Source organism: Trachurus trachurus (genome assembly GCF_905171665.1).
Source record: "Trachurus trachurus genome assembly, chromosome: 4".
Classification (NCBI taxonomy): Eukaryota; Metazoa; Chordata; class Actinopteri; order Carangiformes; family Carangidae; genus Trachurus; species Trachurus trachurus.
Genome location: NC_139898.1, coordinates 34,859,801 through 34,883,658, shown reverse-complemented (window position 1 = coordinate 34,883,658; position 23,858 = coordinate 34,859,801). Strand labels below are relative to the sequence as shown.

Genomic DNA, 23,858 nt, shown 5'->3' with positions numbered 1-23,858 from the left:
TTTCAGAAAAAAACTAGTCCAGATGTTTCACAGTAACACTTGATCCAGCTAACCGCTAATAAACTAATCCAGATGTTTCAGTGAAAACTAATCCAGATGTTTCGGTAGGAATCCAGATGGTATACTGAAAACTCATCCAGATGTTTCAGTGAAAACTACTCCAGATGTTTCAGTGAAAACTACCCCAGATGTTTCAGTAAGAACAAATCCAAGTGTTTCAGTAAAAACTAGTCCAGATGTTTCAGTAAGAACCAATCCAGATAATACAGTAAAGTACAGTGAAGTTTATCCAGATGTTTTAGTAAGAATCCAGATGGCATAGTGAAAACTCATCCAGATGTTTCAGTGAAAACTAATCCAGATGTTTCGGTAGGAATCCAGATGGTATACTGAAAACTAATCCAGATGTTTCAGTAAGAACCAATCCAAGTATTTCAGTAAAAACTAGTCCAGATGTTTCAGTAGGAACCGATCCAGATAGTACAGTAAAGTTTATCCAGATGTTTCAGTAGGAATCCAGATGGTATAGTGAAAACTCATCCAGATGTTTCAGTGAAAACTAATCCAGATGTTTCGGTAGGAATCCAGATGGCATAGTGAAAACTAATCCAGATGTTTCAGTAAGAACCAATCCAAGTGTTTCAGGAAAAACGTGTCCAGATGTTTCAGTAGGAACACTAAACAGCACAGTAAAGTTTATCCAGATGTTTCAGTAAGAACCAATCCAAGTGTTTCGGTAAAAACTAGTCCAGATGTTTCAGTAGGAACCAATCCAGATGGTACAGTAAAGTTTATCCAGATGTTTCAGTAAGAATCCAGATGGTATAGTGAAAACTCATCCAGATGTTTCAGTGAAAACTAATCCAGATGTTTCGGTAGGAATCCAGATGGTATAGTGAAAACTAATCCAGATGTTTCAGTTGGAACCAATCCAGATGGCACAGTAAAGTTTATCCAGATGTTTCAGTAAGAACTAATACAGATGATACAGTGAAAAATACTCCAGATGTTTCAGTTGGAACCAATCCAGATGGTACAGTAAAGTTTATCCAGATGTTTCAGTGAAAACTAATAAAGATGTTTCAGTAGGAATCCAGATGGTATACTAAAAACTCATCCAGATGTTTCAGTAAGAACCAATCCAAGTGTTTCAGTAAACACTACTCCAGCTGTTTCAGTAGGAACCAATCCAGATGGTACAGTGAAAACCCCTCCAGATGTTTCTAATCCAGCTGCTTCAGTTCAAAGCGGTCCTGCCGTGTGTTTGACAGATCTGGTCGGTGACCACCGGAGCGCTGCTGGACTCTCTGTGCGGTGCCGATGCTCCCGTCACCTCCGTGGTTTTCTATAAAGGTTTCGTGGCTTCGGCCTCGACGGCCACTTCCTCCGTCCAGCTGTGGAATCTGAAATATGACACACAGCACAAACCCACCGCTCACATCCCTTCAGGCTGCGTCCACGTCGCCATGACCACAGACACCGATCAGGTGTTCTTCGTCCGACATCCGAGCCAGACAGAAGTCATCGGCTGGAACAGCCACACAGGTCGGTGTTAGGAGATGTTGCATCATGATAAACGCTGTGAGTTCTCAACATGGGCAACTGAGTTTCTCTTTCTTTTTTAATGATTCTAAAACCTCTGCTGCTTCACAACAAACATATCATCACACCTTCAGTATTCGCACAACTAAACTGTCTCAAGGTAACTGTTGTGTTTATGCGTTTTAAGTTTTTTACTGCTAATGGGCGATGAAGCGTTAAAAACCAAAAAGAATGAGCCCACTCGCGTATCTCTCCGTTGCCTTGAACAGGCTGTGTGCTGCATAATGCGCTGCAGTTCTGGGTCCGAATTTCCCGCGCTGTCCGCGGATGTGACGTCAAATGACGCTCCATGCGCGTCCTCGACAGCTTCGGCTTTCCGCCGCTTGCGAGTGCGACCAGCGGTCGGCGGATGTATTGCAGCCTGAACATTTATGTGAGCAGCGAGTAGAGAAATAACGTCACTTTTTAAAATTTTAATATTTTTTCATGCGAGAAAGTGACCGTTTAGATTCCCAATCTGTTGTCAGTTTATCCAAATAACGTCTGTAAGTAGATTTGCTCCGACATTTTTCGGAGGAGTGCAGAGCCACACACGCAGCAGCAGCAGCAGCGGCTCGTCACAGAGGCTGCAGCCGGGGAGCTGAGCTCATCGGCCGGGCAGCCTCCTGTCCTCCTCCCAGGGAAGAAAACCAGCCGAGTAACTTCCCCACAGGTTTTTAGAGGTTTTCTGCCGGCTGGTTGAATTGTTTTTAGGAGATAAATGCTGCTCTCATTGATGAAATCTAACAGTGGCAGTGTGGCAGTCGGATTAGTTCATTTGAATGAAAAGTGAAGCTTCAGGTGTGTGTGAGCAGCGCAGCCTTGGGGCTCTGTACGTACAAAAATCACCATATTTAGGCTACTTCAATAAATAAATAAATAAATAGTTTTACAATGAGCCGATTGATTCATCCGTGGTCAGTTTATCCAAACAACGCCTGTAAGGAAATTCTCCGACGTGTTCGGAGGAGTGCAGAGCCACTAGAGCAGCCGAGCGGCACCAGCGGCTCACAGAGGCGGCGGCGGCGGCCGGTGGCTGACCTGATGCCTGGGCGGTCAACCTCCGGGTGGCGCGGTGTGTGTGTGTGTGTGTGTGTGTGTGTGTGTGTGTGTGTGTGTGTGTGCGCGTGTGCGTGTGCGTGTGCGCGCGCGCGTGCGTGTGTGTTTCGTGAGACAGCAGGTAGAGGGGCTGACTGGCAGAGATGAGAGATAGTGAAAGCTGTTCTTTTTTTCTGTGAGAGACTGCTGCGGCGGACCCAAACGAAACTGTGGCGGCTGATTAATGTAAAACACTGGTATAGTAACGTTATGCCATTTCCAATTCAGCCACAGTGTCACTGTCACAGCATCAGCTGCTGCTGTGGAGAGTTGATGCGCGCTCCCGCACCAGCTTGGCTGATATGGCTGCAGTAACCCCGACAGCCGCTACGGCCGTTGTATCGCTAGTGAGTTTTATTCCTTGATCTTGCCTCAAGCTCCTTTAAAATAAGACTCATCACGTTAAAAAGTAGCTTGTTTTTAGACACTTTTTTACTTCTTTCAAGCAGATTTTCACTTGAAATAAGTAGAAAAATCTGATAGAGGAGATTGTTTTGTTTTCTTATAACAAGCACAAAAAAAAACTTGCTTTCACTGGCAGATTTTTCTACTTATTTCAAGTGAAAATTTGTTTGAAACAAGTGAAAATGATCTAAAAGCAAGTTGTTTTTATTTTTAAGTGGAAAGAGATTAGTTTTGACTAGAAATGAGACATTTTGACGAGAAATAATACTCTTGGAAAGATTTTGAGTTTTTTTTGAGCAGTGTGTGAATCTTGTGTCTCTCCCTCTCTGCAGGTTCTCTATCACAGCGTTTGCCCGTCTCAGCGCAGGTTTGCTGTCTGGAGTTGGCTCAGCACAAACGTCTGCTGCTGTGCGGTTTGACCTCGGGGACGGTGCTCATCTACCCGCTGGCCCTTCCCCAGGAGACCCTCTGCATCCCGCCCCCGGAGAGCCTCTCCCGGGTGCTGTGCATGGCCGTCGGCGCCAAGGAGAAGCACGTGGCCGTGGCCTACGAGGACTCGGCGTGTCTGTTTGAGATCACCAGCAGAGACAGCTTCCCTACGGTGGAGGGGCCGCTGCAGAGGCTCGCCCTGTCCCTGCTGCACGCCCCGCTGTCCGCCATGGCGCTGCTGCCCGACCGCCGGCTGCTGTACGGCACCGGCTGCGGGGAGGTGAAACTATACACTGCAAAAACTCAAAATCTTACCAAGAATATTTGTCTTATTTCTAGTCAAAACAATTATATATTATACTTAAAATAAGACTCATCACATTAAAAAGTAGCTTGTTTTTAGACACTTTTTTCTTCTTTCAAGCAGATTTGAAAGGTATCGCAATATGTTTTTTGACAATTTTTTTAAAATAATTAATAAAAAATAAAGAAATTAAAGAAATTCTAAAAAAAAAAAGTATCGTAGAATTGCAATTTAAATCGAATCGGCATCCAAAAAATCGTAGAAGAATCGAATCGGGAAAAAAGCGTATCGCCCTACACTGCAAAAACTCAACATCTTTCCAAGAATATTTGTCTTATTTCTTGTCAAAATGTCTCATTTCTAGTCAAAACTAAACTCTTTCCACTTAAAATAAGACTCATCAGCTAAAACTTTACTTGTTTTTAGATAATTTTCACTTGAAATGAGTAGAAAAATCTGATAGTGGAGCAAGTTTTTCTTTCTTATTACAAGCACAAAAAACCTGCTTTCACTGGCAGATTTTACTACTTATTTCAAGTGAAAATTATTTAAAAACAAGTAAATTTTTAGGTGATGAGTCTTATTTTAAGTGGAAAGAGATTAGTTTTGACTAGAAATGAGACATTTTGACATGAAATAAGACAAATATTCTTGGAAAGATTTTGAGTTTTTGCAGTGTAGGGCTGGGACTATATGCTTTTCTCCCGATTCGATTGTTCTACGATTTTTTTGGATGCCAATTCGATTTAAATTGCAATTCTACGATATTTCGTATCGATTCTCCCACCCCTAATTTTTTAGATGTCGATTCGATTCTACGATATTGCAGATTTTCTTGATTTTTAGTCAGCAAAAAAAAAAATTGATTTTTCTTTTTTTTAGAATTTCTTTTTTTTTTTTTAGAATTTTTTTAATACATTTATTTTTTATTAATTATTGTTAAAAATTGTCAAAAAAAATATTGCAATACTTATGTGAATCGATTTTGTCTCCCACCCCTAATTTTCTGAATGCTGATTCGATTTTAATTGCGATTCTACTATAGTGCCGGTTTTCTCGATTTTTAGTCTGCATTTTTAACACCAGTGAAACAGTTGAATGATTATGATTGTCTACAGACTATACCAGGAACCATATTTCCCCCAAAAAATACACATCACATGTAAGTCAGTTTTAAAGATGTATTCAGCAGCAACATATATGAGATCTAGACTGAGGTAAACTGCTACATTTTAACATTTATCTGCACACAAATACTGTAGGAGCCTATAAATTAGTTTAGTTTATTTAGCTTATTTTCACACCAATAAAGAATAACAAAAAAAATGGGACATATTAAAATACATTGACGAAAAAACAAAAGGTGCAAGCCGAGACAAGAGAACCAAAGGGCCTACAGTATACAAGGCCTATACATTAACATACTCCATTATAAAGTGAACTTAAACCCTTTTCAAAACCTGTACTCTCTATATGTAAAAAAGGCAATCAATTGCACATTGCACAATATTTCCAAAAAGAATTGTCAAAAAGGATATCGCGATAATTGTGTGAATCGATTTTTTCTCCCACCCCTAGGTGAAGCTCTACGACTTCGGCAGCGGCTGCAGCTCCGGTCTGGAGCCTCATCGCAGCAGAGTGACCTGTGTGACAGCCAGTAACTGGGGGACTCACGCCTTGGTGGGCTCGGAGGACGCGGTGCAGCGGCTGTGGGCCCTAAACCCACTGTCCCTGGATCACACTATGGAGTACAAGGTCAGGATCACTGTTCACCTGTAGCCTTGGAGGCATTTAAACAACAGCTTTCACAATAAGACAGAATCACCACGAGTAAGATTCTATTGATTCTAACAAAATCTCTGTTTTTAAGTTTTGCTATGACTACTGTACATACCTCAAATTAGAATCAACAGCTGTGTACTTAAACGGATAGTTCAACATTTTGGCAAATTGGCCCATTGCCGTAATCCCTATAGTCATAGCAGTAGGTTTTTTTTTTTAAGGTATTTTTAGAATGGTGGAGCAGAGCTGTGAGCTGCTCAGAGCTACGCTACGGAGGCTCATTATGGGATTTCTTGGTTTCCCTCATCAAACTCATCAAATACACAACCAACAACTCCACAACGCTCTGGTGGACAAGTTGTGAGCTGCACATTCACCACGCTATGAGATAATAACACAACGTTACCACACAGAGTTGTTTTAGAGGGAAATGCAGAGACTGTTGATGAACAACTGTCCCTGAAGGCAACGTGCATCGGCGGTTTTGCATGAATTTCCCTCTAAAACAACTCTGTGTGGTAACGTTGTGTTATTATCTCATAGCGTGGTGAATGTGCAGGTCACAACTTGTCCACCAGAGCGTTGTGGAGTTGTTGGTTGTGTATTTGATGAGTTTGATGAGGGAAACCAAGAAATCCCGTGAGCCTCCGTAGCGTATCTCTGAGCAGCTCACGGCTCTGCTCCGCCGTTCTAAAAATAGCTTGCACCGACAATTAAAGATAACAAACCTACTGCTATGACTATAGGGATTATGGCCAAATTTGCCAAAATGTTCAACTATCCCTTTAAGAATCTTTGGAACATGACAAAAGCTTATGGGTTAGCATGCTAACTTCGGTGGGGAATTCATAACATTTCCTCTGCACTGGTAAGTAAACAGCTGCTAATGCTAACATGACCTTTTTAGCAATAACAAATAACTCCTTCCTAGACTGAACATACTTATTGAACCAGTCCAGTTCATCATGCTGTGGTTGTTTTGGTGCTCAGGGTTTTTTCTTCGAGGGCGTCCTCTCTGCTGCTTTCTCTGAGAGCGACAAGTTTGTCTTCACTGGATCTCAGGACAGGACGGTCAAAGTCTGGGACGTCGCTACAGGTAGGTACAGGTGTGTCCCGACTGAGGAAGGACAAAAAAAAACGAAGCTGAAAACTGTTTAGGACTTTACCTGAAGTCAGAGGTTTGGATGTGGAAGGATGTCGCTTTCATCTCTGTTTCCAAATCCAGGACATGTGCACAAACATCTCAGTCTTATGTAGTATCTTGGGCATGTGCAGTAAAAAGGGTGAATGAGCTATTAACACTAGAACCGCCGTGAGGTCATTTTGACCTCTCTCGCTTCTTAAAATGCATGTAACTCTGTTTGCGTAAACACCTATGTCTCCCAGTCGATGACTTTTCCTAAAAGTGTGTTCTACATCATCTTATGCATTTTCAGCCCAAGTGGCTAAATCTGGTACAACCATCTCTTCTTTGTTCTAAAATGTATTAATGGTATTGTACACTGTCCTGTAATAATAAACTAAACTAAACTAAACTTCACGATTCTAGTATAAAAGAGAACAAAAAAAAAAGTGATTTTACCTAGAACCGCCAAGAGGTCATTTTGACCTCCATTCATTCTAATGCAAAAATGGTAAACAGCCATACACACAGCTCAAAACACTTTATAGTAATGCTTCACATTCATATACACACACATACTTAACAAAAAATAACAATAGTCGTTGCTAGGCAACCAATATAGACGACTCTTTATTTTTCTATTTTTCGAACAGTGCGTGTATATAAAAATTTATAAAATTGATTTTCCAATCATTGCAATCTGGGCTAAAGAATGTCCATTTAGTCACTCAGTTTGTCAGTTAGTTAGTTACATAGTTAGTTATTTAGTTAACTGTGTAACTAATAACTGTGTGTCTGGCTGGCTATATAATGTATATGGCTGTATAAATGCAGTCCATTTACCATTTTTGCATTAGAATGAATGGAGGTCAAAATGACCTCTTGGCGGTTCTAGGAGTACATGGAGTGTTGGCGGTTCTATTGTTCAATAAGCAATGGATATAGGCCCAATTCCGATTCTATTTTTCATCCCTACCCCTACCCCTACCCCTACCCCTAGCCCTTAACCCTTGCCCTTGAAACGGAGCTACAAGGAGTAGGGTTGAAAGACAACCCCTATGAATTGGGACACCACTTCAACAATCACATACGTCATCAGTCGTCTCTGCTGGCTTTCACATAAGCAGACGTGACGAGCTTTTGCCACAAATCCTCTATTCAGAACCACGTTAACTTAATAAAATAAAATAAAATTTAATGAAGAATGATCGGTTCATTGTAAAACATTTATTTATTGATGTAAATGTGGTGATTTCTGTATAGGCTACAGATCCCCCAGGCAGCGCTGCTCCTGTGTCCAAAACACATGAAGCTTCACTTTTAATTCAAACAAATTAATGCGACAATTGTTACATTTCATCAATGAGACCAACATTTATCTCCTAAAAAGAATGTAACTACGCGGCGGTAAACCTTTAAAACCCTGCGGGTAAGTTAATTAGCGGTCGTCTTTTCTACCGGGATGAGGTCGGGAGGTTGGCCGGCTGACAAGCTCTCCGGACGGGGTGGTGTCTCCATGACGAGCCGTTGATCTGCGGCGAAACAACGTCAACTTTGCATCAAAAGTGACATAACTTACCGAATGACACTTAACGACAGCTGTCATAAGGATTCATTGATGTTTATGACAGCTGTTATGTCATGGTTATGACAGTGTTATGTCAATCTTATGAATACCTATTCAAGTAAAGTGTTACCGATATGTTTCTTTTCTTTGTTCAGGAAACCTGCTATACGTTCAGTTTGTGTACTCGCCCGTCGTCAGGATGGTGACCTACAGGAATGGGTTTGTGGCCTTGACTCAGCAGGGATCAGTTATCAGAGAAGTGTTTCGCTGTCCGGACCACATCAGTCCGGACTACAACCCTCTGAGGAACGTCAAGGCCCAGTACCGAGTCACCTCCAGGGAGAAGAATCGCGAGGACCGGCGCTCCTCCGCATGCGACCTGGAGGACTTCAACCCGGCCCAGTTCAACCTGAACCTCATGAGCATGCTCCGAGCCAAGCCCTCCTCCGCCTGTCTCATACTGTAGGACACCGGGGCCCAAACTGTGACTGGGGACAAACTAGTTTAATTGTTAGGAAATCTTTGATCTTTGTTTTACTCTCATCAATGATAATGTACATGTTAAATAAACAACATAGATGTTATTTTGTAAAAATTAGAGCAAATGGTTTTTTTTGTTGATTGTGCAGTTAACAGCTATTTATGATCTGAACATTTATTAAAACATGTTTATGTTCCTGGAATCCGCCTGTTTACATTGACATAAGAAACTTTCGGTTACACTTTACTTGAAGGTATCGTCATAAGACTGACATGACACAGTCATGAATGTGTCATTATGTCAATGTCATAACGTTGTCATTAAGTGTTATTCGGTTAAACCTAACCTAGCCCAATGGCACTTAATGACAACGTTATGACACTGACATAATGTTTATGACACGTTCATGACTGTGTCATGTTACTCTTATGACGATACCTTCTAGTAAAGTGTTACCAAACTTTCTATGGTTTATAAGCATAACGATGATTTATGGCCAATTCAACAAAAACAAGTGTTCTAATAATTTTGGCCATACACATATCGTTCATTATTATTATTAATATTATTATTATTATATATTAAACGGTAATGACATCTCATAGTGACCACTGTACTTTTCTGTAATGTTCTAGGGCCTCAGCAATTAATATCAGTAATCACCTCCTCCAGATCAGCTACTTGTTTCCTTGACCCTATTCCCACTAAATGACTCAAAGACATGTTACCCCAGGTTAGCACTTTTCTGTTAGATATGATTAACCCCTCACTTTCTAAAGTCTTGGAGAAGGTGGTAGCAGATCAATTAAATGAGTTTTTACAGAATAATAGTCTATTTGAAATGTTTCAATCAGGTTTTCGTAGGCACCACAGCACAGAGTCTGCTCTGGTTAAGGTCACGAATGACCTTTTAATTGCATCAGATGAGGGATGTCTATCTGTACTTGTTCTGCTTGATCTTAGCGCGGCTTTCGATACCGTTGATCATCAAATTCTAATAGAGAGACTCGACACACTAATTGGTATCAAAGGTACTGCATTACGTTGGTTTCGATCCTACCTATCTAACAGAACTCAGTTTGTACATGTTAACGATGAATCCTCTTTGTACACCAAAGTGAGCTATGGTGTTCCACAAGGATCAGTACTTGGCCCAATTCTATTCATTTTATATCTGCTTCCTCTTGGTAGCGTTATTAAAAAATCTGACATTAATTTTCATTGTTATGCGGACGATGTTCAGTTATACTTATCCTTTAAACCTAACGAAACCAACAACATTTCTAAACTTCAAGCTTGTCTGCAGGATATTAAAATATGGATCACTCGTAACTTTCTGCAGCTCAACTCAGATAAGACTGAAGTTACTGTACTAGGTCCTAAACATCTTAGAAAACAACTAGTCAATGATACTGTTATTTTAAATGACATCTCTTTAACTTCAGCCCTCACGGTCAGAAATCTTGGTGTTATTTTTGATCAGAATTTATCATTTGACTCTCACATTAAAGAAATCTCAAGAACTGCCTTTTTTCATCTGCGTAACATTTCCAAAATCAGATCCCTTCTATCTCTAAAGGACGCTGAAAAATGAATTCATGCATTTGTGACTTCAGGACTTGACTACTGTAACTCTTTACTGTCGGGTTGTCCGAGTAAGTCACTAAGGACACTCCAATTAGTTCAAAACACTGCTGCCCGTGTCCTGACTGGGACGGGAAAAAGAGACCATATCTCTCCTGTCTTGGCTTCTCTACACTGGCTCCCAGTAACTGCTAGAATAGATTTTAAAGTTCTCCTCCTAACATATAAAGCACTACATGGTCAGGCACCCTCATATCTTGAGGACCTTATAGTTCCCTACCACCCAAATAAGACTCTGCGATCCCAAAATGCAGGCTTGCTGGCTGCGCCTAGAGTATTAAAAAGTAGTATTGGAGGCTTTTTGCTATCGGGCCCCACTTCTCTGAAATCAACTTCCAATTCAAATTCGTGGGGCAGATACTCTCTCTATTTTCAAAAATCGAATTAAAACATTCCTTTTTAATAGAGCATATAATTAGGGATCTGACTATGGTATCTTTTATCTTTTTATTTTTTCCTCAAATTGATTTGTTTTTAACTTGGCCTAATTTTATTCATATGATTGTTTTTGTTTTATCACTGCTACTGTTTTATTGTCACTGTGTATTTTTACTGCCTGATTGTTGATTAATATTGTTTTTAATTGTTTGATGATTTGTTTAAAGCACCTTGAGATGCATTTCATGTATGAAAGGTGCTATATAAATACAATTATTAGGGTCCGGGCAGCGCAGCTGACAGGACACTATTGTATTCCTAGGAATTCTTCTTCTTCTTTAGGGTCCGGGCAGCGCAGCTGACAGGACACTATTGTATTCCTAGGAATTCTTCTTCTTCTTTAGGGTCCGGGCAGCGCAGCTGACAGGACACTATTGTATTCCTAGGAATTCTTCTTCTTCTTCTTCTTCTTCTTTCTTTCTTTCTTCTTCCAAGGAAGTCATACTTCCCATGGGCGAAAACTCACCAAACTTTGCACAAAGGTTCAGTCCCATGCCAGATTCACTCAACTCCAAGGACATGTGCCCCCCCCCCCTCCTAGGGGGGGCACAATAAGCGTTTAAATTTAAAAACTTTAAAAATTCCTACCAAACCAACGGTTGATGCTACAGTGTTGAAACTTCACCACAATGTAGCCTCAATACTGCTGAAACTTTTGTCCACTTAAACTTATTACAAATTATGAAGTCCATCACTCTGTTTTTTTCAATAACTGTAAAACTTTTAAAATGTATCTCCTCCCACAATTTTTGCTCAATTGACACCAAACTTGCTACAGAGCATCTCCAGACCGTCCTCCACAAAACTTGTTTCTCGGATTTTTGATTAAGCAAAAATTGAGCCTACAGTGCATGAAAACGTTTGACTGTAAACACTACTGTAAACATATACCATCAAATTCTTGATAAATAAATTTTCAATCTTCCTGAAAAAAAAAGACAATATTCTGGAGTCATGGTTGATGAAGTTTGGCAAATATCAGAATTTTGTCTCAAAAACTGAATTTTTGAGAACATTTCGAATTCTGCTCTCATGGGAACAACTGCAGTCAATGTGAGAGTGGAATTTATAAACATCATATTTTCTCTTATGAAGCAAAACACTTATCATTAAAAACAAATCACCAACATTTCCATGCTGTCAAGATGCAATTTATGTATTATCAGATTGTTGTTTAGATGACTGAATTTCTGAAATTACACAGCTGCCCGGACACTGGCTCACCTGAGTGGATAAATGAAGCTACACAGCAGTTCTCACGACCAGCTAATTAGCTCAGTGAGTTAGAAGCTGGTTCTTGGTGTCAGAGGTTGTGAGTTAGAGACCCAGCAAGGGTGATGATATGATGACAGATCAAAATGTCAGATGTCCTCAAGCTGTTTTGCTGTCTAAATGCAATGTTATGTATTAACAGATTTTTGTTTAGATAATAGAATTTCTGACTTTTCAAAATCTGCCGTGACAACAGCTGCCTGGGCACTGACTCACCTGAGTGGATAAATTAAGCTACACAGCAGGTCTCACTACCAGCCAATTAGCTCAGCGGGTTAGGAGCTGGTTCTTGGTGTCAGAGGTTGTGAGTTCGAGACCCAGCCAGGGTGATGATGATGATGATGATGACAGATCAAAATGTCAGTTGACCTCAATATGAAACACAAGACAATTGTCCTAATGGTGGCATCACAGCAAGCCTCTAAATTTAAAAATCCAAATAGCTTGGACTGGACCATGTGCGAAGGCTCCTAACATCTTAGACTCATAGTAGATGTTTGACAAATACATATCATTATTTTACCTCAAAAACTGATTTTTCTTTTTACTGTGGCTTCAAATCTGCCTGCACGACAGTGAATGGCTTACTCAATTTGTGAAGCCACTGTTGAACTGCCACTTGTCAATTAGCTCAGTGTGATAGACAACGGTCTTTGGTTCTAGAGGTTGTGGGTTCAATCCTCAACTGATGCAAAATGAACATTATAAAGTCAACTGTCTTGTCTTCCTATTCTCCTGTTTGTTGCTCAGAATTGCCTAAATTTGCCCAAAAGTAGCCCGGACCCGACCCATCGCTGCGCAGCAGCTATAATCTTCTTCTTCTTCTTTCTTTCTTTCTTCTTCCAAGGAAGTCATACTTCCCATGGGCGAAAACTCACCAAACTTTGCACAAAGGTTCAGTCCCATGCCAGATTCACTCAACTCCAAGGACATGTGCCCCCCCCTCCTAGGGGGGGCACAATAAGCGTTTAAATTTAAAAACTTTAAAAATTCCTACCAAACCAACGGTAGATGCTACAGTGTTGAAACTTCACCACAATGTAGCCTCAATACTGCTGAAACTTTTGTCCACTTAAACTTATTACAAATTATGAAGTCCATCACTCTGTTTTTTTCAATAACTGTAAAACTTTTAAAATGTATCTCCTCCCACAATTTTTGCTCAATTGACACCAAACTTGCTACAGAGCATCTCCAGACCGTCCTCCACAAAACTTGTTTCTCGGTTTTTTGATTAAGCAAAAATTGAGCCTACAGTGCATGAAAACGTTTGACTGTAAACAGTACTGTAAACATATACCATCAAATTCTTGATAAATACATTTTCAATCTTCCTGAAAAAAAATGACAATATTCTGGAGTCATGGTTGATGAAGTTTGGCAAATATCAGAATTTTAACTCAAAAACTGAATTTTCTAGAACATTTTGAATTCTGCTCTCATGGGAACAACTGCAGTCAATGTGAGAGTGGAATTTATAAACATCAGATTTTCTCTTATGAAGCAAAACACTTATCATTAAAAACAAATCACCAACATTTCCATGCTGTCAAGATGCAATTTATGTATTATCAGATTTTTGTTTAGATGACTGAATTATTGACATTTTGACCATTTCATCACAACAGCTGCCCGGGCACTGGCTCACCTGAGTGGATAAATGAAGCTACACAGCAGGTCTCACTACCAGCTAATTAGCTCAGCGAGTTAGGAGCTGGTTCTTGGTGTCAGAGGTTGTGAGTTCGAGACCCAGCAAGGGTGATGATGATGATGACAGATCAAAATGTCAGATGTCCTCAAGCTGTTTTGCTGTCTAAATGCAATTTATGTATTAACAGATTTTTGTTTAGATAATAGAATTTCTGACTTTCTGAAATCTGCCTTGACAACAGCTGCCTGGGCACTGACTCCCTGAGTGGATAAATGAAGCTACACAGCAGGTCTCACTACCAGCCGCTTAGCTCAGCGAGTTAGGAACTGGTTCTTGGTGTCAGAGGCTGTGGGTTCGAGACCCAGCCAGGGTGATGATGATGATGATGACCGATCAAAATGTCAGTTGTCCTTAACACAAAACACAAGACAATTGTCCTAATGGTGGCATCACAACAAGCCTCTAAATTTAAAAATCCAAATAGCTTGGACTGGACCATGTGCGAAGGCTCCTAACATCATAGATTCATAGTAGATGTTTGACAAATACATATCATTATTTTACCTCAAAAACTGATTTTTCTTTTTACTGTGGTTTCAAATCTGCCTACACGACAGTGAATGGCTTACTCAATTTGTGAAGCCACTGTTAAACTACCACTTGTCAATTAGCTCAGTGCGATAGACAACGGTCTTTGATTCCCGAGGTTGTGGGTTCAATCCTCAACTGATGCAAATTGAACATTATAAGGTCAACTGTCTTGTCTTCCTATTCTCCTGTTTGTTGCTCAGAATTGCCTAAATTTGCCCAAAAGCAGCCCGGACCCGACCCATCGCTGCGCAGCAGCTATAATCTTCTTCTTCTTCTTTCTTTCTTTCTTCTTCCAAGGAAGTCATACTTCCCATGGGCGAAAACTCACCAAACTTTGCACAAAGGTTCAGTCCCATGCCAGATTCACTCAACTCCAAGGACATGTGCCCCCCCCTCCTAGGGGGGGCACAATAAGCGTTTAAATTTAAAAACTTTAAAAATTCCTACCAAACCAAGGGTAGATGCTACAGTGTTGAAACTTCACCACAATGTAGCCTCAATACTGCTGAAACTTTTGTCCACTTAAACTTATTACAAATTATGAAGTCCATCACTCTGTTTTTTTCAATAACTGTAAAACTTTTAAAATGTATCTCCTCCCACAATTTTTGCTCAATTGTCACCAAACTTGCTACAGAGCATCTCCAGACCGTCCTCCACAAAACTTGTTTCTCGGATTTTTGATTAAGCAGAAATTGAGCCTACAGTGCATGAAAACGTTTGACTGCAAACAGTACTGTAAACATATACCATCAAATTCTTGATAAATACATTTTCAATCTTCCTGAAAAAAAATGACAATATTCTGGAGTCATGGTTGATGAAGTTTGGCAAATATCAGAATTTTAACTCAAAAACTGAATTTTTGAGAACATTTTGAATTCTGCTCTCATGGGAACAACTGCAGCCAATGTGAGAGTGGAATTTATAAACATCAGATTTTCTCTTATGAAGCAAAACACTTATCATTAAAAACAAATCACCAACATTTCCATGCTGTCAAGATGCAATTTATGTATTATCAGATTTTTGTTTAGATGACTGAATTATTGACATTTTGACCATTTCATCACAACAGCTGCCCGGGCACTGGCTCACCTGAGTGGATAAATGAAGCTACACAGCAGGTCTCATTACCAGCCAATTAGCTCAGTGAGTTAGGAGCTGGTTCTTGGTGTCAGAGGTTGTGAGTTTGAGACCCAGCAAGGGTGATGATGATGATGATGATGGATCAAAATGTCACATGTCCTTAAGCTGTTTTGCTGTCTAAATGCAATTTATGTATTAACAGATTTTTGTTTAGATAATAGAATTTCTGACTTTCTGAAATCTGCCTTGACAACAGCTGCCTGGGCACTGACTCCTTGAGTGGATAAATGAAGCTACACAGCAGGTCTCACTACCAGCCAATTAGCTCAGCGAGTTAGGAGCTGGTTCTTGGTGTCAGAGGTTGTGAGTTCGAGACCCAGCAAGGGTGATGGTGATGATGACAGATCAAAATGTCACATGTCCTCAAGCTGTTTTGCTGTCTAGATGCAATTTATGTATTAACAGATTTTTGTTTAGATAACAGAATTTCTGACTTTTTGACCATTTTTGAAATCTGCGTTCACAACAGCTGCCCGGGCACTGACTCACCTGAGTGGATAAATGAAGCTACACAGCAGGTCTCACTACCAGCCAATTAGCTCAGCGAGTTAATAGCTAGTTCTTGGTGTCAGAGGTTGTGAGTTCGAGACCCAGCAAGGGTGATGATGATGATGATGACAGATCAAAATGTCAGTTGTCCTCAACACGAAATACAAGACAATTGTCCTAATGGTGGCATCACAGCAAGCCTCTAAGTTTAAAAATCCAAATAGCTTGGACTGGACCATGTGCGAAGGCTCCTAACATCTTAGAGTCACAGTAGATGTTTTACAAATACATATCATTATTTTACCTCAAAAACTGATTTTTCTTTTTACTGTGGTTTCAAATCTGCCTGCGCGACAGTGAATGGCTTACTCAGTTTGTGAAGCCACTGTTGAACTGCCACTTGTCAATTAGCTCAGTGTGATAGACAATGGTCTTTGGTTCCCGAGGTTGTGGGTTCAATCCTCAAATGATGCAAACTGGACATTATAAGGTCAACTGTCCTGTCTTCCTATTCTCCTGTTTGTTGCTCAGAATTGCCTAAATATGCCCAAAAGTAGCCCGGACCCGACCCATAATTTTCTCTTGCTCTTTCTGAGAAGTCTGATTCCACGATGTTTATGATGTCTGAAGGAATGATCTCTTTCACTTTGATTCTGTTCACATAATGTACTTTAGTTCTGAGATTGACAGTTGGATCCATCGCTGGTGTCACTTGTCTCACTACTATGTGATGACTGATCCCGATGGTGTCACCATAGTCGAGACAGAGACAGGGATTGCCATGCCCAACAACACTCCAACGTACGTCTGTACGCTGTGCCTAAGGCTGGTTCTCCTTGCCAGACACGACTTCTCTTGGAATTAAAGCCTGTGAGCAGTTGTATCCAATAAGCAATCCAACTTCACAGTCCTGTAAAGGTGCCTTTAAATATTACTATACACTCAAATCAAAATCTCAAATCTTAAATGGCAGTTAGTATTCACTTGTTATCAAAAAAACTTACTAAATAATAATAAATAATAATAATAATAACATTTTATTTGAATAGGGACAGTGCATATTAATGAACATTGGTAAATACTGCTGTAAATATGCCGGATTATAGCCAGGTGGCTAATTTTCATCCGTAGTCCCTAATAAATAAATAAATAAATAAAATACAATAGTACACCATAAGGAATAAAAACAATACAATAAATACAATACAAATGGCCAAACACATAACGATGCACTACACAAACAAGAAAGACAAGACCATAAATAAAATATTGGACACGGTACTCGGACAAGACAAGACAATAGTGTACAGGACAGAACAATAATACAACATCCAAACACCACAACGAGTAAACAATGAACAATCGGTCAAGTCGCCCCAGCTTAGAAGAAGAAACTCAACATACGTTGCAGGATAGCAAACTGCAGATAAAGGCGATCCTTTGAACTTGCCGAGTTTTCACTATAACTTTAGGCTGCATCTTAGGCCCCATCCTATTCGCCCTATACCTGCTCCCTTTAGGCTCCATTCTCCAAAAGCACAATATCTCATATCATTGCTACGCCGTATCTTCCACTCGAACCTGGTCATAGCAACAACTCATCCTTGACAGCACTCTATCATTCAAATCTCACATCAATAACACCACTCGGGCTGCCTACTTTCATCTACGTAATATCAATCGACTCCGTCCCTCCCTCACTCCCAACACCGCCTCCATCCTTGTCCACAGCCTCGTCACCTCCCGTCTTGATTATTGCAACTCTCTCCTCTTCGGTCTCCCTCACAAGTCTCTCCATAAGCTTCAACTGGTTCAAAACTCCGCTGCACGTGTCATCACCAAAACCCCTTCTTCCCACCATATCACTCCCATCCTACAGCAACTTCACTGGCTCCCGGTCACATTACGAATCCAATTCAAAATCCTTCTGTACACTTTCAAAGCTATCCACAACCTCGCCCCTCCATACTTGTCTGATCTTCTCCACATTGCCACTCCAGCACGCTCCCTCAGATCTTCCTCCTCTCTCCACCTCACTGTCCCCCCTGCTCTCCTCAGCACCATGGGGAGCAGAGCTTTCAGTCGCTCTGCTCCCCGACTCTGGAATTCTTTACCATCTCACATCCGTAACATTGACTCTCTCCCTCTTTTCAAAACAAAAATCAAAACCCACCTGTTTCAAATTGCCTATCCACCCCACCACCCCTCACCCTAACACTTCCCTTTTATTCTGCACAGCTTTATTTATTTGTTCTTTTCATTATTCATTCTTACTGATGTGTTTACTGTTGTTTATTCTGTGCTTTTTAATATTGTTTATTCCGTGCTGTGTGTTTTGTTTTGGTATTGTTTATTGATGATTTATTCTGTGTTTTTGATGATTTTAACTGCTGTAAAGTGTCCTTGAGTGGCGTGAAAGGCGCTTTCTAAATAAAATGTATTATTATTATTATTAACTCCACCTTGGAGTCCATTCTTGACTGCCTCCAAGACGTCAAACTATGGTTGGTAAATAACTATCTCCAATTAAATGATGGGAAGACAGAAGTGTTTTTTTTTGGCCCCCCAAATTCCTCCAAAGGTATAATAAATCACTTAGGTCCCCTGGCGCCCAATCTTCATACCCATGCCAGAAATCTTGCGGTGATCTTCGATCAAGATTTAAAATTTGATAAACAAATAAACTCTGTGGTGAAAAGTTGTTTTTTCAAACTACGAAACATTGCAAAACTTAAATCAATTCTCTCCCTCTCTGACCTTAAAACAGTTACCAACGCCTTGATTACCTCTAGGCTGGATTATTGCAACTCACTTTATTTAGGTATTAGCCAGTCATCTCTATCCTGCTTGCAGTTGGTTCAGAATTCTGCTGCCAGATTGCTAACAGGAACTAGGAGGCAAGGACACATAACACCCATACTAGCATCCCTTCATTGGCTCCCCATCAAGTACAGGACAGAGTTTAAAGTTCTTTTATTTGTTTTTCAAGCACTACATGGCCTGGCCCCCCAATACATTTGTGACCTACTCTCCCCCCTTTCCAACCCAAGGACTCTCTCCTCCCTTTTCTATTTCCCGCAGCTCTAGACAAGGGTGTGTTCTTTCTCCGTTATTATTTGCTTTATCTCTAGAACCCCTGGCCCAGGCTGTACGTCAGTCTTCCCACACTCCCATTTCTGTCCATAATACGGATCATTTCATATCTCTTTATGCAGATGATATTTTACTTTTTTGGGTGACGCCGTACATTCCATTTCACATATTCTGTCTATTTTTAATGATTTCAGTGAAATATCTGGATACAAAATCAGTTGGGCCAAATCGGCTCTTCTCCCTCTGAATGAGTCAATGAGTAAGGCGGCACTCCCTCATACTATTCCGGTGGTTAAAAATTTTAGATATTTGGGCATCTCCATTTTCCCTTCATTACAAGCTATTGCTTCAAATAACTATAACTCGGTTCTTAGACAAGTGGAGGCAGATTTAGACCGATGGGGCGCTATGCCAAATACTTTCCAGGCACGTATTTCGGTTATTAAGATGAATATTCTGCCTCGGGTCAATTTTTGTAGTTTTATGCTCCCTTTACCCCCTCCGTTAGGTTACTGGGATAAATTGCATAAATTAGTTACATACTATATTTGGAGAGGTAAGCGTCCTCGTATCAAATTGTCCATTTTGCAAAGATCAAAATGCTCTGGTGGACTAGGTCTTCCTAACTTCAAACTCTATTCATGGTCTTTTACTCTTCGCGCTCTACATATTTGGCTCAACCCAGACGCTCAAGTGGCCTGGCGTCCTCTGGAGGAGAAGTTGGTGCGCCTTCATAGACTACAAGATTTAATCCACTCTAATATTCCCCTTAAACTTTGTAGATCTAAGTATGGTCTGATTATTTCCCATTTAATTATGATTTGGAGATCGGTAGAAAACCACGCAAATATCCATATGAAATATCATTTACATTTCCCTTTGTTTAATAATTTTGCACTCTGTTTGGGAGGGCAGCCCATTCTCTTCCCTAAGTGGATGAATAATGGGATTAATATTCTTTCTGATATAATTTCGAACAACATACTGAGGACCTTTCTTGACCTGAGGACAGTTTATAATATCCCTAGTACGTCCTTCTTTTTTTATTTACAACTCCGAAGTGCTCTGTGTGCCTACGGAATCCCTTGGGGAGAAGAGTTTAAGATCCATCCACTTCACAAAATCTGTTCCAATCAATCTGCCAAGGGTTTGGTCCTCAACCTGTATGCTTTCATGTGCAAAGCAGCAGAATCGCCTCTGCTCATTAAAACCTGTTGGAGTCAGGACCTCTCTGTTTCCTCCTCAGCAGTAGATTGGAACATGGTGTGGTCAAATATTCTGTTATCATCTAGGAATCCCAATCATCAAATGATACATTATAACTTTGTACATAGACTTTATTGCACTCCTCGGAAATTATTTCAGATGAAACGTGCTCCAAATCCAGACTGTCAACTCTGCTCCCCGAGCACCATGGGCACGTTTTTTCACATGGTATGGAATTGTCCTCCAGTACTATCCTTTTGGAAAATTGTTGTAAGAAGACTGTCTGTTATGCTGAATGTTGTAATCCCATGTTCTCCAGTCACTTTGTTGTTGAATGATTTTTCTGGTCTGAATTTGTCCATTAGACAACGCAGAAGAATAGAAGCAAGAAGATCATTGCCCAGAGATGGAAGGCCCCACACACTTTGTCCTATGACCAATGGGCAATATATATTGAATTTATGTTTTGTTTCTGTTATTTTTTGTTGTTGTTGTTTGTTAGGGGGTATTTTCATTCTTTATTTTTCTTCTTTTCAAGGTGTTTGTTTGTTTTTTATTATATCTTTGTTTTTGTTGTTCTACTGGATTGACATAGATAAAAATTAATAAAAAAAATTGATCACAAAAAAAAAAAAAACATCCAAACAGCACAACGAGTAAACAATGAACAATCGGTGGTCAAGTCACCCCAGCTAAGAAGAAGAAACTCAACATACGTTGCAGGATATCAAACTCAGGCCAGGTACTTAAATGGTTAAGATCTTACCTGTCAGATCGATCTCAATGTGTTCTCTATAACAATACATTTTCTGAGTCTTGCCCTGTTAGGTCCGGGGTTCCTCAAGGCTCTGTCCTTGGTCCAATACTGTTCTCATTATACTTGGCACCACTTGGTCTGATTATGCGTTTCTTTTGTAATTGTTTTTCACTGTTATGCACATGATTTGCAAATATATATGCCAGTTGTTGCAGAAAATGGGTCCTGCTCTGATAAACTTACAGCCTGTTTGGCCACTGTGAGGACGTGGCTATCAACAACCTTACTGCTGCTTAATGCAGCGAAGACCGAAATGATAGCTATCGGACCAGCAAAGTTATGCCACCGGTTTGATCACTTTACTGTGTCTCTGGATGAATGTGTTATTCACTGCAAGGATAAGGTAAAAAATCTTGGAGTGCTCTTTGATCAGACCCTCTCTTTTGAGTCACATGTAAAGGAGGTGACTAAAATAGCATTTTTTCACGTCAGAAAAATCGCTAAGATCAGATCTATCCTCTCTTTGAAAGACGCAGAGACTCTTATTCATGCCTTTGTAACTTCAAGGTTAGATTATTGTAATGTGCTTTTATCTGGGCTGCCCAAAAAGAGCCTTCGTGGTCTGCAGTTGGTCCAAAACGCAGCAGCCCGTTTGCTGACTGGACTACCCCGCTATGAACATGTTAGCCCTGTATTGGCCTCTCTTCATTGGCTCCCTGTTCGGGTCAGAGCCGATTTCAAGGTGCTGTTTTTGACTTACAAAATTTTAAATGGTCTTGCTCCGATCTATATGTCAGACCTTGTTAACGCTTATGTACCTGTACGACCTTTGCGCTCCCAGGCGAGTGATTACCTGAGTGTCCCTGTACAGAAGGTCACTCAGCTCGCATGTACTGTCCACGTGAACCCGCGGTATTCCTAACCAATCAGATCACCTGGCTGAGTGATCGATCGTTGCTGATCACGGAGGGAGAGCAGCGGAGGAGCCGTCATAGTCGGGAGTCGGGACTCACTCATTCATTCATCCTTCATTCATTCAGATTGTGCGTCCATGAGACTGTAAGTGTTCAAATTGTTTTGTTTATTGTTGAGGACGTATGTTTATGTGGCGGTTAATATTCGCACGGGCCGCCCGGTCCATTTATTAATGTGTGACGGCGTCGCCGGAGTTAATTGTTCATATTTTGCCGCCTGCTAGGGATAATAAATAATTAAGGGACCGTCACTCAATTGTTGCATGCCTTTTCAGTGTGCACTGCTTTCAGGGATGTGTTTAATGATTGCATTGTGTTAAATGAATGCATACATTACTGTATCAATATTTCTTTATTAATATTATATATTTTGTCTGTTTATGCCACGTTTTATGTTCATAATAATGCAATAATAACCATGCATATAATTCATTTCCATTTATGTTTCTTTTAATTCTCTGTAGAAACCACACACAAGTAAATTCAAGCATCTGATAAATAAATGAGTGGCATGAGAGGAAGTGTGTGCATCATTGACTGAAATATCATTCAACTGTTCTGGCAGGACAGCCTGTGGTGATTGCAGATAGACATTTAGAAAGAATCAGTTCAATTCATTAAAGGGTCTCAAATCTGCACCTATTTCACAGTCCCAAAGGTGAATAAAAAAACAGCAGGTGGCAGCACAAGTGGCTTTCTTGGTACTGGTTTATTTGAAGCTCCCTCCAAATCCACCGTGAAAACTATAACATACACACACAGTATTAATGATTACATCAGCAAAGTAAACATAAACATGAAAACGCTCGGCAAAGTAAAATACAGAAAAAAACACATGTATTACCTCATTGGCTGCGTGCCGTGTAAAAGAGGAATTATCTCTGGTCTTCGGATGTTTCTTGAACACTTAAACACTTTGTAACCACTTAAACTGGTCCTTAACTTCACTGTTTAGCTTAACTACAGCACACGTGCGCCTTCACCTTCTCATGTTTACTTCTCACTCTCCTGAACAGTGCAGCAAAAAAACGATGAATGTCAAAATAAAAGCGGTAATTTCAAAATAAAAGTTGACAGCCCTCTTAAGCAACACAGACACACAAAGACACCTGAAACATGTACCAAATGACAATAGTAGTATAAAAAGTGATAAATTATGACTATCAGCTACAACTTGTGTTGCAACAATCAATCGTTGCAACAGTGTAGGGATTACCCAGATTCACTGACATGGTGTGAGAGCCTGTATCCGAACAATAGCCAGGATCACAGCCAGAGAAAGTTGCGTTTGCCGCTATTGCAACTCCATCTACAAAAACTAGAGTCAAAGAGCAGTTTGTTAATGTTGATGGAAAACATATGTTAAGTCATGAACAGTAATAAGCTGGGTTTCCATCCAAATGTATTGAATTTAAGAGCGGATTTTGTGAAAATGCGCAAAAAGCAAATGCGAATTTATGACCGTTTCCATTCATTATTGTTTTGCGATTATTGGGAGAGGAGGAGTGCGCCGTGAGATTACGTCATAAGAGAGCGTGAATGTATCCAACAGTTGACACTCAGCTGACACTCAACATCATGGACAATTTACTTAAAGCAGATATCAGTGGAATGTTTTTGTTAATATAAGTCCTAAATAGTCCTATTTTCCGTCAGCAATCACTTACATGAAGTATTTCAGCCTAAACACGAGTCTCTCCGTCACTCTGCTCTGCTGTAACCCGAGGAGAAAATTTTCCTTGTGGGATACAAGTGTTATCCAATGAGGAGAGAGAACGGCATGAAGGGCTGTGTGTGCAGCCAAGGGATGCGCGTGAATGTGGT

General features: G+C 40.4%; 1 protein-coding gene across 1 annotated transcript in view; it reads left to right on the top strand.

Moving 5' to 3' along the window:
* The window catches only part of nwd1 (NACHT and WD repeat domain containing 1), a gene marked incomplete at both ends in the record, with an annotated part of 42,306 nt that extends 33,551 nt beyond the window's left edge, over positions 1-8,755 (top strand). Inside the window, 5 exons of the mRNA XM_083970036.1 lie at positions 1,272-1,545; positions 3,417-3,793; positions 5,396-5,572; positions 6,590-6,695; positions 8,445-8,755. Coding sequence (XP_083826162.1) covers positions 1,272-1,545; positions 3,417-3,793; positions 5,396-5,572; positions 6,590-6,695; positions 8,445-8,755 — 1,245 coding nt within the window. The remainder of the gene's footprint in view (positions 1-1,271; positions 1,546-3,416; positions 3,794-5,395; positions 5,573-6,589; positions 6,696-8,444) is intronic.
* Positions 8,756-23,858: the final 15,103 nt, after the last annotated feature.